Consider the following 16,823-nt stretch of genomic DNA (forward strand, 5'->3'; position numbering starts at 1 on the left):
GTCCAAGTTAAACTTGAGTCGAGAAGGCTTCGATAAGATGTTGGCCGTGATTGGCACCCTGCTTCTGAAGGGCCACATTCTGCCAAAGAGCATGTACGAGTCACAGAAACTCCTTCGTGCATTTAAGATGCCGTATGAGCAGATACATGCTTGTCTGAAGGGGTGCGTCCTATTTAGGAAAGAACACGAGCATGCAAAGTTCTGTCCAAAGTGTAAATCCTCTAGGTACCTAGAGGTAGACTCTGATGATGGCCAGAAGAGGCAACTTACGATCCCCGTGAAAATCCTACGGTACCTTCGTTCCTACCGAGGATCCAACGGCTATACATGATCGAGGAATCACGAAACAGATGACATGGCACAAAAATGGCAAACGGTACAATCCTGACAAGATGGTACATCCATTCGATGGTGAAGCTTGGATCCGCTTTAATGACAAACATCATGAACAAAGCAGATGAGGCTCGTAATGTACGTGTCGCGCTGGCAACAGATGGGTTCAATCCTTATGGAATGATGGCTGCCCCATACACATGTTGGCCTCATCTTCGTTATCCCCCTTAATCTCCCCCCGGTGTCTCCTTTCAATGACATAACGTATTCTTGTCATTGATAATTCCTGGACACCCAGGGAGTAATATGGGTGTGTTCATGGAGCCCATGTTTGATGAATTGGTCCATGCTTGGGACGAAGGGGTATGGACATACGATCGAGCTACAAAGACAACCTTCAAAATGCACGTTTGGTACCACTACTCCCTGCATGACTTCCTGGCATATGGGATATTCTACGCCTGGTGTGTTCACGGGAAGTTCCCATGCCCAATATGCAAGGAAGGTGTGAGGTTCATTTGGTTGCAGAAGGGTGGCAAGTATTCATCGTTCGACAGACATCGTCAATTCCTACCTCTTGACCATCCATTCAGACAAGACATCAAGAACTTTACGAAAGGTGTCAAAGTGACAAACCCTGCACCAGGATGATGACTGGTGCCGAGGTTCATGCTCAGATAGATGCTCTCGTGCCCAATGAAGAAGGTGGTTTTGTGGGATATGGTGAGCAACATATGTGGACTCATATCTCGAGCATGACGAGGCTCCCCTATTTCGATGACCTTCTTCTGCCACATAACATTGATGTAATGCACACTGAAAAGAATATCGTCGAGGCACTTTGGGCAACACTCATGAACACTGAAAAGTCTAAGGACAACCCTAAGGCTAGAGTGGACCTGGCAATGTTGTGCGATAGACCAAATCAAGAGATGCAACCTCCTAGTCGTGGCAAGACCTGGAGAAGGCCTAAGGCCGATTTCGTCTTGAAAAAGGACCAAAGGAGGGAAGTACTTGAATGGATCCAGACGCTAATGTTCCCTGATGGGTATGCAGCGAATCTAAAGAGGGGAGTGAACTTAGGCACTCTGCGAGTCAACGGGATGAAGAGTCATGACTACCACATATGGATTGAGCGGCTTCTTCCGGCGATGGTTCGAGGCTATGTCCCAGAGCATGTCTGGCAAGTGCTGGCTAGAGTTGAGCTACTTATTCCGCCAGCTTTGTGCCAAGGAGCTCTCTCGGACCATCATTGATGACTTGGAAAAAGCGGCACCCGTGTTGCTCTGTAAGTTGGAGAAGATCTTTCCACCCGGCTGCTTCTTGCTGATGCAGCATTTGATTGTGCACCTCCCGTATGAGGCACGGATGGGGGGCCATGCAGGACCTGTTGGTGCTATCCAATCGAGAGATGTCTGAAGACTCTTCGCAAAAAATGTAGAAATAAAGCCAAAATTGAGGCTTCCATTGCAGAGGCATACATTCTAGAGGAGGTGTCGAACTTCATAGAGAAATACTACACTGAGAACCTTCCTAGCGTTTATAATCCACCCCCTCGTTACAATGCTGGCGAAAATGAATCGAACCTCAGCCTTTTCCAAGGGCAACTCGGAAGCGCAAGTGCATCGACCACTAAGCAATTGAAAAATGAAGAGTGGCGCAGTATCATGCTATATGTGTTGACCAACCTTGTCGAGGTGCAGCCGTTCATTGGGTAAGTTCTGAACGAACTTGTTTCATTTCGCCATATGTCCTTGTTTCTTCGTCCAACCCCCTTGTTTCTCGTTGGTACAGGGAATTTCTTTGTCAATCCTAGCATGGATCAAGGCAACCTACCCCGCAAGAAAATGATACCCTTCTTTCACAGGGTGCGGGACCAGAGAGCCCTCGATTTCATTTGTTGGTTCAAACAGAAAGCCCAAACTGATGCTGCCTATAAGTGACGAGCTGAGACAGGTTGCAAACGGCTGTGCCATTGGGGTCAAGTCATTTACCGGTTATGACGTGAATGGATATCGTTTTCACATAGCAAGCTATGAGCAGAGTCGGCCCAATCGAAAAACCACAAACAGCGGAGTTGTTACTGCCCGGCATTGATGGACTCGACTATTATGGAAGAATCGAAGAAATCTATGAACTATCATTCTATGGTTCCAAACCTCTTACTCCTGTCATATTCAAATGCCACTGGTTTCATCCTGGAGTAACGAGACTGACCCCTAAGCTTGGGCTAGTCGAGATTCGACAGGATTCATCTATCCAGGAAAAGATGTCTACATTGTGGCTCAACAGGCCGTCCATGTTTATTATACGTCATACGCGTGCAAAGACGCCGAGCATCTTAAGGGTTGGTCTATTGTGCACAAGGTATCGCCACACGGTAAACTACCTGTCCCAAACGATGAAGATTACAACTTCAACCCAAACACATATGATGGAGAGTTCTATCAAGAAGAGGGGCTACAAGGGAGGTTTGACATAGACTTAACCGAAGAGATAGGAATGGAAGTAGACAATGAAAGGGATGATGACGAGGACGCTGGAGACGAGGTGCGAAATCTGAAGGACATACAAATGCTTGAGCGATTACGTTTAGGCAATGACAATGAAGACAACATTCCTCCTTCGGATAGTGTTGATGAGTTGGACAATGTTGATAGTGATGACGAGACCTATGATCCAGCTAATCTCAATCATGAAGATTATTTCTAATACATGTAATACTATGTTTTTTGTAATTATATTTTGTTCATTTTTTGCATATATTTCTAATACATGTATTACTATGTTTTTTGTAATTATGTTTTGTTCATTTTTGCACCTATTTCTAATTACGTCTTGTTTTTCTTTTTTATTGCAGGTGATTGAACAAAGATGGCGGGCGACCGTCATAGGTCCGTGAACTCGATTTACCAAAGACCACGCCAGGCTACAGGAGGAGGCCGAGGGGGCGGCAGGAGGGATTGACAGGAGGAGGAGGAGGACCTGCCAGCCGCAGGAGGGGGCCGTCTCCTCCCACCACCGCATGAGGAGGAGGTGGCTCCCGTGGATGAGTCGGATGAGGAGCTGGTTCGGTAGACGGACGAGGAGGAGGGGCCACACGAGGACGACGAGTGCGAGATGGTAGGCACGGGTTCCGCTTCCTCTGACTCCTCTTTGAGTGTCTACTTGCAAGGTCCTGCGAGCCTCCCATAGGTTTCGCTTCCTCACCAACGCCCAGTGATTAGCCCCAAAGGGCAAAAGTAAGTAACTTTATATGTTATTACCACTACTTCATATGATATGATGAAAAAAACTAATAATTTTTCTTAATCACTTGTGCAGGAACTGGGTGGTTGTGTCGGGTGGTAGCGCACGGCTAGTCAACGGCATCCTAGGTCTTCTGTGCAGGCAACACTTCCCCGACATTGTCACGTACGCATCGAAGACGGAGCTGGCCTACTCATTTGACCACTACACCATCACCCTCGATGCGGAGTACCCCAACAAGGCGGCGCGGGTGAAGGTAGAGTTTTGGGTAAGTCTCACTCGCACAACATTGCTCAATACGTCGCATTTATTGGACTTTTCTTGAAATAATGAATGGATACATCGCTTTTGTATGCAGACTTATTACAGATGCGAGGAGGGATTTGAGGCCAGGGCGGAGCAGGTGACTACCAAAGCCTATAAAAAACTCGTCACCGACATGCATCACGAGGCTGCGCATCCAGGCCATCGTAACCTACTACAGGGTCGAAGCTTGGAGAGAGGAAAACCTAAGAAAGATGCAAGAGAGATGCAGCTGACCCGGGAGCAGTACCTTGAGGTAAATGAAGAACATCAATATTGATTTAGTTTTGAGATTAAGTTGGTTTAATTTGATCTTCTTATATGTCCAATACTTGATGACGTGTAGATGATTCCCTGGTGGTGCCAAGCGTATCCCTAGTGCTGGGCGATGATGGTGGAGAGGTGGTTCACGGAGGAGTACCTCAAGATGCACAGGGATGCCCGGGACCGTCGTTTGCAGATGCAAGGTCCAGCACACCATCAAGGCAGCCGTAGCCTCACCGGATACAAACAAGCATGGGTACAGCGAATTCATTTATCTATTGTGATGCTCAGTTCTGCCTGATTTGTAATTATCGTGCTGTCTTTCTCGCAGTCGACGTCACATATTGGCCAGGCTTGCTTGGACTTCCAGGCATGGTGTATGGCCCACAAGGGCAAGGCGACATCCGACGTCTCCTTCAACCTAGAGGACCCGCCTGAGGCATACACGAACCCGAGCATCCACTCCCGCATCAGTGAGTACACTAAGGTGGCGAGGTCGCTCCATGGGCTAGACCATGATCCGAGCACCCAGGACTTCAATGGAGAGGCCGTCAAGAGGGCGGGGCAAGGCAAGAAGCATGAGCAGTTCTGGTTTGGCGACGGCATCATCGACACGGCCTCTACTCCCTCTCTCTCCCAGATCCGAGCACGGAGCACGAGCGAGAGCCCAGCCACTCGCACATGGCCGACCGCTGCATAGCACCGGGTCAACGCACTCGAGGTTATTCCTATTTTACTCGTCATACATTGATCTTTACACACCTTAATTAGCTTTGCATTACTCAAACATTGGAGTGAAATATTGCAGGCCCGGCTGGAACAAGAAATGAGGCAATGTCAGGAGCTGGAGGCCAGGCACCAGAGGATGGCGACCCAGCTGGAGGCCGAGCGGGCCGAGCGGCAGGCCCAGGCGCAGAGGCTGACGGACATTACGGAGTTCCTACAAGGGCTTGGGCAATGTGTGAGCTTCTCTTTGCCAGCTGGGCTGTTGGTTCCACCTCCGCCTCTGCGTCCTGCAGCTCCAGTTACTCCTGTGAGTATGAAAGTTTTTTACTTTCACTTGTGCTTTGCTTGTATGGCCTCTACCTTTCTAGATTAGCTATCCAAATAATCTTGTCTCACATGCAATCTTTTCTCCTTTGTGCAGTCTCCATCTGACGGTGGTTCGAATAATCCACCTCATGCACCTTCGAATGATGGAGCTGGGCCTTCACCACAGTCGCAGTGGCCGAGATGAGTGCACGTTGTATTTTTTTCATTTGTTGTTCACTTGGTGATGGACTTGTGATATACTTGTGATGCACTTGTGGACTTTGTTGGACTTGTGGACTTATTTAGATGGATTTGAGCACTTATTATTATATATGTGATATATATTGTGATGGATGTGATATGTGCGGATGGATGTGTGGATGGATGAGATATATATGTGATGGATGAGATATATATGTGATGAATGAGATATATATATATGTGATGGATGAGATATATATGTATGTTTGTATGAATTTATTTGTCATGATGGAATATAAAAAAATTAAAAATTGCCATTTTGGGTCACTTTACCGAGTGTTGCACTCGGCAAAGGACCCCGTTGCTGAGTGCCATGGCCACAACACTCGGCAAAGCTGGAAAAATGGGCGCTCAGAAAAATCATTTTTCTAGCTTTGCCGAGTGCCATGACCATGGCACTCGACAAAGATTTTTTTTAAAAAAAAAAATTCAAACTTTGCCGAGTGCCGGCCATAGGGCACTCAGCAAAGATTTTTTTTTAAAAAATTCAAACTTTGCCGAGTGCCGGCCAGAGGGCACTCGGCAAAGATTTTTTTTTAAAAAAAATCAAACATTGCCGAGCGTCGGCAATGGGAGCACTCGGCAAAGAATTTTTAGAAAAAAAAATAAAACATCTTTGCCGAGGGTCGGATAGAGGGCACTCAGGCAAATAATTTTTTTTTAAAAAAAATAAAAAATCTTTGCCGAGTGCCTGCAGGGTTGGCACTCGGCAAAGCGACCGTCAACGGGGCCTGGCGCCGTGACTGGTCGCTTTTCTTTGCCGAGTGCCCCCGGGGCTCTCGGGCAAAGCCTTTGCCTAGTGCCCGATAAAAGGCACTCGACAAAGAGGGCTTTGCCGATCAATTTTTTGTCGTGTGTTCTTTACCGAGTGCCGCACTCGGCAAAGGTTTTGCCGAGTGCAATTTGGCCTTTGCCGAGTGCCTCAGGCACTCGGCAAAGAACCTGAATCCAGTAGTGGCCATGCCCAATTTCGATTTTGATGCAAAGACATATAGATCTAATTCATACATGCAACGATTCTGTTTTAAAGGGAGTCTCGTAGCAACGTGCGGGGTATCCTTCTAGTTTATTAAATCCACCAACTTATTTGCACTAGTTTCTTTGTTTTATGATTGTAGTAAAATTTCTTAGCCACATACATCTGTAAATTGTTTACTTAAGAGAAGAAAATCTGTGCATGATCATGGACGTTCACCCAATGTTGAAAATAGAGCCAAAGATTACTACTTAGCGGTAATTGCTAACATGCCCTTTTATTTATTTGGTCAAACGAAAAATTACAACCGTGTGACATTACATTGGACTGCCTATCGAGCTAGCAGTCGATGAAACCATATATCAATGGATCCTTTGATTGATTGCGATTTGAACAAAAGCAAATAATTATTAGCTAAGAAAATATCAAATTAATAGGTAGTTTGGTCCATATCCATCAAATGATTAACCACCATATATGGGCAGACATGTGGCCAGCTGGTGACGTCCGCCTTACTGCAAAGCGCGTTGGAACGCCTCCTCCAAGGCCTTCAGGATGAGGGCCGGGGTGCATATCTCCTTGCATTTTTCAATACCATGCGGGTCCTTCACCTTACTGCAAACCGCGTCGCAGCTAGCAGTGACCTCCGCCGCTTCAGCCTCGTACTTTTTTATGCATCCTTCTTCACAAGACTTGGTGGCTGGAGAGCCAAGGCCGTGCTGCTCACTGCATTTCAACGAGCATTGAGAATTCTCGATCGACACCGTTTTGAAACGCTGGTTGAGGGCGCAGGACTCCTTGCAGGCCGGCTCCTTAAGCTTCTTGTCTAGACAGAATTTTTTGCAAGTGTCTTCTTGTACCTTCTTTGCCTCGGCCGTCTTCTTACCGGCAGCAGCTCCACCGATGAGTGTGAGGACCAACACAAAGAGGACCACCACGGTCTTCATTTTCTTGGTGATGGACGTGTTTGCTATTGGGATTGGTGATGATGGAAGGGGATGACAGCTTTGCTTATAGAACTAATGACATATTTGTTGGTCATATATATAGGACATCATATCGCCAAAAGGACATGTAAGTGTGTGGCCATGAGAGCTTCCCTCTCTACCTCTCGGTTCTGATTGCATGCATGCATGTATCTATATGTGCATGCAATACCCCCTCCTCCTTGGTTTTCCGTTTCACCTGGGCTACCACAAACTCATAAAGATGTGGTTGCCATGCATGGTGCACAGTAAAAGAAATATATAATATGCAGTGCTCGTTACAGTGCTCATTACATGGATTTTCTGCACAGATCACTGTTACAAAGATGTGGATGGATATGGTCTCCTTCTTGGCACTGCATATTATTTTTTTCACTGTTACAAAGATGTGCTCAACGCTTTTTGTGAGTTTGCCATGGTAGATGCACAGTGATATAAAAAACATAATGCTCGCTCCTTCTTGGCACTACCCTAAAACAGTAAATGGCATGTACCCAGCTTGTCATCAAAAGAAAAACAAAAGCGTTGAGCAAGAGATGAGGTTCGATGCTGGAATAATGCCCTCCGCAACAAGATAACTAACACGATCCAACTCCAAGAATTTGTTATTTTATGGATTAAGTCTAAAAAAGCAAAGACATAATCACCTGAAGGTGGACCGCAGTCTTGGCATATCACATACAATTCAAAGGAAGATCCTGCCAAAACTACAGTTTTTATTTGTAGGGGGTGGTTCATGGGCATTTGTAGGGGCGGTTTCGCCAGCCGCCCCTACCAAACTGTTACAACAAATCGCTGATTTGTAGAGGCGGTTCACCAGCCGTCCCTACAAATCGGATTTGTAGATGTGGCTCAAGATTTGTAGGGGTGGCTGGATATAGAGCCGCCCGTACAAATCCATTTTCTAGAAAATTATGAATCCAGGCCAAAAACAATAGGAATTTTTTTAGTTCAGGGGAGGCCCTCCACCAGGTCAGCCACCCACCCGCTCCATCGAAGTCGCAAGTAGCATGTGGACGTGGATCGGAGTTGGTTGAATTTTATAGAAAAGGACCATTACCCTAGAATATGCTTAGCATATGTCACGTAGACCGAGACATCTTTGTAATTTCTCAACTCTCAAGTATATGCAAGTACTATTTAGCTATCTGTTTTGTTGTTTCTCTTTACTAATATGCATCCTTAAGCTTCAAGTTTTAGTGGTCATGTTAAGTTCATTAGCTAACCAATCCAGGTAAGTATCCTGTACTACTTTCAAGCATATGATAAGTAATCAAAATATATGTTTTTGTTGTTGTTACTACAACAGTGGTGATAAGAGCAATGTTTTTCATGTCTGAGACATAAGTACGACGATTTGAATCGACTCAAACACACGCTTGTACGCACCCTGTAGGGTTTGTCCATAAAGCGCTAGTTTGAAAGGCCAGTGGAAGCGGTGATGTTCTACCGGCGTCAACTTGAGAACTACTAGTGTAAATCCATTTACACTGGTGGTTTGCTTAATGATGTCGCTAGTGTAAATCGATTTACACTAGCGGCATGCTTCCAAAAATCTTGAAATCAGACTTCATATCATTGCTGGATGCATATAAGCATGTATCATGAATCTAGGTCACGTATGGGATACGGAGAGCGCGCAATGAAAGTTTGAGAATAAAAAAGAGGGACCGAAGACGCAAGAGCGTTTTGAAAAAAGAAAAAAGCAAGTGGAAGAAATTGTTTGCTCTTTCATATTATTACAAAAATGCTAGGGTCAGGGCGTCCAATTGTTCAGATGCTCCACCCACCCTCTGCGCCACTGCTGCCACGCCCACCTACCCTCTGCGCCGCCGCCGCCCGTGCCGCCCCCACCCCGCCCTTTGTGCGCCGCCGCCCAGCTCCGCGTTGCCGGCGAGCTCTACGCCGCCGATGAGCACACATGTCAGCTCCACACGTCGTCCCGCAGTCCTTTGCGCCACCGCCGCCTGTGCCGCCCCCACCTCGCCCTCTGTGCGCCGCCGCCTAGCTCCGCGTTGCCGGTGAGCGCACTGGTGACCTCCACGCGTCTACGAGCCTCCATTTGCTGAAGCAGCAAGGAGATGTTCGCGCTGAAAGCGCATGTTACAAATATATGTTTCAAGTGTTATAGAGGTATGTTGCAAGTGTTTTATATTATTGTTGCAAAAGTAGATCGGGATGTTGCACATGCTGCAACGCGTATGTTTCAAGCGTATATTCCAAATGTTTCGTCTATATTAGACGTATGTTGCAAGTGTTTCATCTGGATACTGCAAAAGTAGATCTGGATGTTGCATATACATGCATGTTGCAAGCCTATATTTTAAGTGTTTCATATGTATGTTGCAAGTGTTTCATCTGGATATTGCATACGTTTGTAATGGCTTTCAATTGTTTTTTAGGTGTTTTGCAAGTGCTTGAGAAGTATGTTGCAAGTGTTTCAACTGGTTCGGACGTATGTTGCAAGTGTTCAATCTGGATGTTGCAAAAGCAGATCTGGTTTTGCACATGTTGCAATGGGACGACCCACCTGACACGAAAAATAGGCGGCGTGAGCTCTATTTATTTCTCTTGCGTGTGCGGCAGCGTCTGACACTAGTGCTCTGGATCTGACGTCCGGGCACTAGCAAGTCCGTTATTATTATTTTAGGTAGTGGTAGAGTAGAGGCATAGAGCGTAGTAGAGACAGAGATATATTAGGATCATGGTTCTATTATTGCTTTTGTTCTTTGTTTTTGAAGTTTATGGAAACAAACTCATACCACCTGTATTACAACCACTCACGTCTAACAATATAGTACGAAGTCCAATCCTATTCTAATTTTAAAATATATTGGATTCCATCATAAACCGGTATATATTTGCTAGTATAAAAGTAAGAACAGAAGATCCAGATGCCAGATGGATAGACGAGAAAAAAAATAAAAAAACAGAAACAGAAAAATATTTCGGACGGAAGGAAACGAAAACAATAAAATCAGGAAAACAAGAAACGAAAAGAAAAACTGTTGGACGGACGTATAGGAAAACCAAAACAGAAAAAGGAAAAAGAAAGAAACATCCGCCCAAAAAAATTAGGAACCGACCAAAAACCGGAAACTTCTTTGACTGATACAAAAAATATTTTGGGATAATAAAAAATGGTTTAGAGGAAACGTTGCGGTATAGATATAGATATAGAACGTGTGGTCTCCGTATAGATTCCATCCTTTTCCTTTCGAGAACGAAGCTCTAGGATTCTGCAACGCCGAAGGCGATGGTAGAGGGCTGGAAGAGAGTCTTGAGGCTCCAGGGATCCAGCAGGGGCCCGTTCGTTCAGGTGGACGAGACGGCGATCGTGGCGTCATGGATGGACGGCGGCTACAAGATGGTCAAGCTCCTCGACGGTCAGGTATTTGAGGTCGTTCAGACGGTCGACATACCGGCTCCTCCGGCGCCGGAGGGTGGTAAGATCAAATTCAAGAGCTCCGACGGCGCGGAGTTCGAGATGGATCGGGTGGCGGCGAGGAAGTCGCCGACGATCATGTTCCTGGTCAAGTCCAGCCGTACCGGCAGCATCCCGATCGTCGAGGTCAAGTCCAAGATCCTCGAGAAAGTCTTGGATTACTGCTACAAGCACGTTCCCCGTGCCGCCGCCGCAGCCAACACCGAGGCTTCAGCCGAGGAACTGAAGAGCTGGGATGCAGATTTCGTCAAGGTTGACCTGAACACACGCTTTACCACCTCACCATGGTACGTAGGCTACAGCACTCCAATCCTGCCCGTCTTCTCTCCCACTCTTAGCTTACTTCACAACTTCATTTGATTCACGTACCTATATATATATACAACATGATACACACTCAATGAAATAGCTTTCTCCTCCTATCCAACCGAAGAGACCAGAAATTCTATTAGTGGATAACCTAAGAAATCTATATAAAGTTGCTCTTGGCAGTTGTTTCGGTAGCTACAGTTTGCGCTGGTAGTTGATTCCAATATAAATTTTCACCCTAATACATGTGGATTGGATGGATTAGAGTGCAGCCAAACAAGACCTAATAAGTACTTGCATTGTTTGGCTGCACTCCAATTTATGAGAGGGATTTGGGGTCCCTCTCAACTGATGATGTGAACTGGGGTATATCGGAGTGCAATCAAATAAGCCCTAAGTTTGGTAATGTATCGGGGCGATGTTTAGTTTGTCACTATATGTATCGTACCCTTGTGTTCAAATGTGTACATATGCACAATGCAAATAGCTCTGCCTGTAACGGTGCGAACGCATAATTATCACTTCATATTTGATACATACTCTGCTATATTATGTATGGTATGGATCGTGCCTTTTGCATGCATATGGGCTGAGCTACTACTAGCTGTGTTTACAATTCTCAGCATCAGTGCGCTGTTAGTTAAACTTTATACATATATATGAACGGCTTGAATGCATATTCACTGGTCCTTCTTTCTGACACCCTGGCCTTGTCATCTTGGATCCGTAACTTTCAGGCTGCATGCTCTCTGGAAATCCAGGGGCTAGAGGACCTCGCTTGTCGGTCTGTCGCCGACGTAATTGAGGGCAAGACGCCTGAGGAGATCCGCGCGACGTTCAACATCAAGAAAGACATGACCCCTGAGGAGGAAGAGGTGGCCGGCCGTGAGGGAGCTGCACGCGTGGCAGCGAGCCACATCCTCATCGGAGAACATGGAGCTCACCCCTGTGGAGGCTAGAAGGGAGTGGATGGACATAGTAAACAGCAAGTTCTGCACCTACTACTTGTTAGATTTCTAGGCAAATTCAGGGATAATTTAATCTAGAGATTGATTAACAAAATGTCTGTCACATCATATATGTGCACGTATGATCTCTTCGTAATATGTGACATCTAGAAATTGAGGTAGTGGCGTAGCTCGCACTTAGCATGAGAATGGCGTATAGCAGCATCTGAACCCGCGGGTAGCGAATTTTGGAGTCGGAGAGTACCTCGCTGATGAAGTATACTAGCCGTTGGACCTTCAGGGCATGTCCTTCCTCTTCTCGCTCAACCACAAGAACCGTGCGTTGTCGCCGTCGCTAACTGTGCACTCTAACAGGCCCACTCTTCTGTAGGCAAACAATAATTCTCCCAAGTCACAAGAAGCATGAAGGACCAAATTGCTTTTACCGGTCATCCAGGTGTTGTGGCGATTGCGTTCCACCACTTTGAAACGTCTTCACGGTTGGTGTTGTGGCGATTGCATTCCACCACTTTGAAACATCTTGATGGTTCTGTCACTGATATGCATGCATTCGGTAGGACGCCCGATGTCTGTTGCCTCTTAATAATGCATGTATTTTTTATAATGGAAAATCATTACTTTAGATTCTTTTGCATTTTCATCATCTTTACCCCTTTACCAACCTATTCGCACTAGTTTCTTTGTTTTATGATTGTAGTAAACTTTCTTAGCCACATACATCCGTAAATTGTTTACCTAAGAGAAGAAAATCTGTGCATGATCATGGACGTTCACTCAATGCGTGGAAAATAGAGCCAAAGAATATTTAATTAGTGGTAAATGCCAACATGCCCTTTTATTTATTTAATCAAACAAAAAAATTACAAAACCGTGTGACATTACATTGGACTGCCCTGCCGAGCAGCCGATGAAACCATATATATCAATGGATCCTTTGATTGATTGCGATTTGAACAAAACCAAATTAGATAAGAAAATACCAAATCAATAGGTAGTTTGGTCCATATCCATCAAAAGATTAACCATACATGGTGGGTGTGCTGGGAGCACATTCCCTTAAGGGCAAAAAAACCGCCTTCCAGACTTGTGGCCAGCCGGTGCCCGGTGACGTGTATAGATAGCTCAATGCAACGCCTCCCGAATTTCCTTGTAGATGAGGGCCGGAGTGCATATCTTCTTGCATTTTTCAATACCAAGCGGGTCCTTCTCCACCTTACTGCAAACCGCGTCGCAGCTAGCAGTGACATCCGCCACTTTATCCTCATACTTTTTTTTGCATCCTTCGTCGCAAGACTTGGCGGCTGGAGAGCCAAGGCCGTGCTTCTTGCTGCATTTCAACGAGCATTGAACAGCCTCGATCCACACCGTTTTGAAGCGCTTGTTGAGAGCGCAGGATTCCTTGCAGGCCGGCTCCTTAAGCTTCTTGTCTAGACAGAGAGTTTTGCAAGTGTCTTCTTGTGCCTTCTTTGCCTCGCCACCGATGAGTGTGAGGACCAACACGAAGAGGACCACCACGGTCTTCATTTTCTTGGTAATGGACGTGGTTGGTATTGGGATGGCAGCTTTATTTGCTTTAGAACTAATCTTGGTCATATGTATAGGACATCATATCGCAAAAAGGACATGTAAGTGTGTGGCCATGAGAGCTTCCCTCCCTACCTCTCGGTTCTGATTGCATGCATGTATCTATATGTGCACGCAATATCCTAGCTCCTTGGTTTTCCGTTTCACCTGGGCTACCACAAACTCATAAAGGTGCATGTGATTGCAATGGTAGGCATGCATATGCACTCGTCTCAACACTAGTTTTAGCAAGTGGCCCCAGGGCTACATGGGCCACTAACAGCGAGGGCGGGTGTATTGATCGGCGGTCCATTGTCTCAGCGATGGGGTCACGGGGTGTCAAGACAAAAAAAAGGGGGTGCAGACCCCCTGCACCGAGCATTCATGCACACCCACTTTGGATGGAAGTCACGTGTCCCAAAAAAAACCCATCACACGGCCAACAATATATGCAAAAGCTATCCCATCATTTCTTTCTACTCACTACTGGAGGCGGCCTCTTTGCCGAGGGCCCAGGGCACTCGGCAAAGGCTTTGCCGAGCGCCGCCCTCGGCAAAGAGCCCTCGGAAAAAAATTTAACGGCAAAGAGGCTCTTTGCCGAGGGCCATTTGTCGGGCACTCGGCAAAGCCTTTTCCGAGGGCCAACGGTGACACTCGGCAAAGAAAAGCAGCCGTCAACGGCGCTGCTCCGTTGACGACGCATTTGCCGAGTGCCGACAGTTAGGGCACTCGGTAAAGACATTTTTTATTTTTTTTCAAAAACTCTTTGCCTAGTACCGCGGCGGCAAGGCACTTGGCAAAGACATTTTTTAATTTTTTTTAAAAAGCTCTTTGCCGAGTGCCTCCCCAGCTTGGCACTAAATCTTTGCCGAGTGCAATGTCCTGGCACTCGGCAAAGTTTTCCAGCTTTGCCGAGTGCCATGACCATTGCACTCGGCAAATCAACCGAAATTGCAATTTTTTTTGTTTTTTGCATTCCACTGACACAAACAGTTCAAATATATATCACATGTCACATATATATCACAAACATCACAATAATCACATATATATCACAACAAAACCATTTTCACACATTATATCACAACCACAACTCAAATAACAACATATCGCAATCACAAGTCACAAATTTACAACCACAGTCCATCAAGTCCAAGCACAAGTCATAACCACAAGTGAAGCTCAAGTCCAAGCACATGACGAAGCACAACTCCTCAAAAAAGCGGCCTATGACACGATGGTGAAGCAAAGGCTCCATCATTCGGTGACGCATGAGTGGGGTTATTCGAACCCGCCGACGGAAGCTGCAAAAAGGATAAGAGGTTGCATGTGTGAGATTCATCTAGTAAGTTTCTATGTGAAGCATTGGTGTATGTCATAGCTAGTGCAAGCATCTAGTAAGTTTCTATGTCAAGCATCTAGTAAATTGAGAATGTCAAGCATGGTTGTATGTCATAGCTAGTGCAAGCATGTAGTAAGTTTCTATGTCAAGCATCTAGTAAGTTTCTATGTCAAGCATCTAGTAAGTTTGTATGTCAACCATGGTTGTATGTCAAGGAAGCATCTAGTAAGAGTGAACTTTCATATTTACAGGAGTGGTTGTAGGAGTAGGCGGTGGAGGAGCTGCAAACGGCAAAGGTACACCCCCTTGCTAGACACTCCGCATGAAGGCCTCCATTTCTTGCATCCTCCTCTCCTGGGCCACAAACGCTTCCCTCTGGGCCTACAGCTGCGCGCTCTGAGCCTCGACCACGAGCTTTTGGACCTGCAGCTCGGCCTGCAATACAAACTTCAATGTTTCAGTAATGCAAATATAACTTAGGTGTGCAAAGATGAACGTACGACGAGTAAAACAGGACGTACCTCGAGAGCGTCGACCCGCTGCAGTGACGGAGTAGGCCGTGGGCGTATGGGCTGGCTAGAGCTCGTGCTCCGTGCTCGGAGCATGTCGAGAGAGGGAACAGTGGTGGAGTCGATGGCGCTGTCTGCAATCCACAGCCGCCCATGCTTCTTGCCTCCTCCTAGCCTCATGATGGTCTCTGCATCAATGGGCTCAGTGCGCACATCGTAATCTTCCCCATGGACCTCCCTCATCTTTGAGGCGTACTCTTGGACCTTAGTGTGCACGGTCGGGTCGGAGTACACCTCGCACGGGGCAGACGGGTCGAAGGAGACAGAGGAAGACGCCCTGTCCATGTGGGACATAGCCCACGCAGAGAACTCCGAGACCTCCATGCCCAGGTGTGTAGCCTCCTACGAGTAAGACGACAAGATGGTGAGAAATAAGGCAGAACTCAGCGTCAAATAAGATAAAAGAAATCACTTACATATGCTTGTTTGTAGGCGGGGAGGCTGTGGCTGCCTTGATGGTGAGTAGCACCTCACCTCAGCAGACGCTGGTCCTGCTGCCTCGTGTGGTTCTCAGCGAAGTCGTTGGACAACCACCTGTCCACGGTCATCTCCTAGCACACGGAGTGGGATCGGCACAACCAGGGAATCACCTACAAGTCATCGATTATTTGACATAGAAAAAGATAAAATTAAACCGACTTAATCTCAAAATGAATCATTATTAATGATTTTCATCTACCTCAAGGTACTGGGCTCGGGACAGCTCTACCTGTCTTGCATCAGGCTTGCTGATGGACTGCTTCAACACCACGGCGTAGTAGTCTCTGTGGGCCTGCACGCGCGCCTCGTGGTGCATGTCGGTGATGTACTTCCTACAGGCAGCGCACTACTACACAAACTTTACTGGAGGCGGGCATTTTCGGTTTTCCGTGGCGGGCAAAGCCGTCCGCCGCGGCCTAGAGGCCACGGTAAATCGTGGCTTAACCGCGGCGGGCGGCCTTGCCCGCCACGGTAAATATACTTTTACCACGGCGGGCACGTTAGGATGCCCGCTGCGGTTAATCATTTTAAAAAAACAAAAAAAATCAGGAGCCCGCCGGTGAGCCCGTTCTCGAGCCCACTGGCGAGCCCACCGGCGATGGATCCAGGCTTCCCACGGCCGCAACCACCTCGCCAGTCGCTCGCAGGGGACTATGCCGACGCCTCCTCGCGGATCCCGCCGCGCCGTGGTGGAGGGAGGCCGCCGCGCCGACGCGTCCTCGCCCGCCGTGGTGGAGGTCCCA

At 46.8% G+C, this 16,823-nt stretch overlaps 2 protein-coding genes across 2 annotated transcripts; one reads left to right on the plus strand and one right to left on the minus strand.

Annotated features, from left to right (window-relative positions):
- Nucleotides 1-6,930: 6,930 nt before the first annotated feature.
- LOC136465132 (uncharacterized) lies at nucleotides 6,931-7,365 on the minus strand. The gene has a single exon (XM_066463993.1). The coding sequence runs from the start codon at nucleotides 7,363-7,365 to the stop codon at nucleotides 6,931-6,933; it is 435 nt and encodes a 144-aa protein (XP_066320090.1).
- A 3,272-nt stretch (nucleotides 7,366-10,637) lies between these two features.
- Nucleotides 10,638-12,068, plus strand: LOC136462668 (SKP1-like protein 1). The gene is made up of 2 exons (XM_066461736.1): nucleotides 10,638-11,136; nucleotides 11,896-12,068. Exons 1-2 carry the CDS (start codon nucleotides 10,661-10,663, stop codon nucleotides 11,924-11,926), a joined length of 507 nt encoding a protein of 168 aa, XP_066317833.1. The 5' UTR covers nucleotides 10,638-10,660; the 3' UTR covers nucleotides 11,927-12,068.
- The last annotated feature ends 4,755 nt before the right edge of the window (nucleotides 12,069-16,823 follow it).

This window comes from Miscanthus floridulus, chromosome 7 (assembly GCF_019320115.1).
Source record: "Miscanthus floridulus cultivar M001 chromosome 7, ASM1932011v1, whole genome shotgun sequence".
Taxonomy (NCBI): Eukaryota; Viridiplantae; Streptophyta; class Magnoliopsida; order Poales; family Poaceae; genus Miscanthus; species Miscanthus floridulus.

Coding starts and splice junctions, on each gene's coding strand:
- LOC136465132 (XM_066463993.1), bottom strand. CDS start 7,365: ATGAAGACCGTGGTGGTCCTCTTTGTGTTGGTCCTCACACTCATCGGT.
- LOC136462668 (XM_066461736.1), top strand. CDS start 10,661: ATGGTAGAGGGCTGGAAGAGAGTCTTGAGGCTCCAGGGATCCAGCAGG. Junction 11,137..11,895: donor CGCTTTACCACCTCACCATG/GTACGTAGGCTA, acceptor CGTAACTTTCAG/GCTGCATGCTCTCTGGAAAT.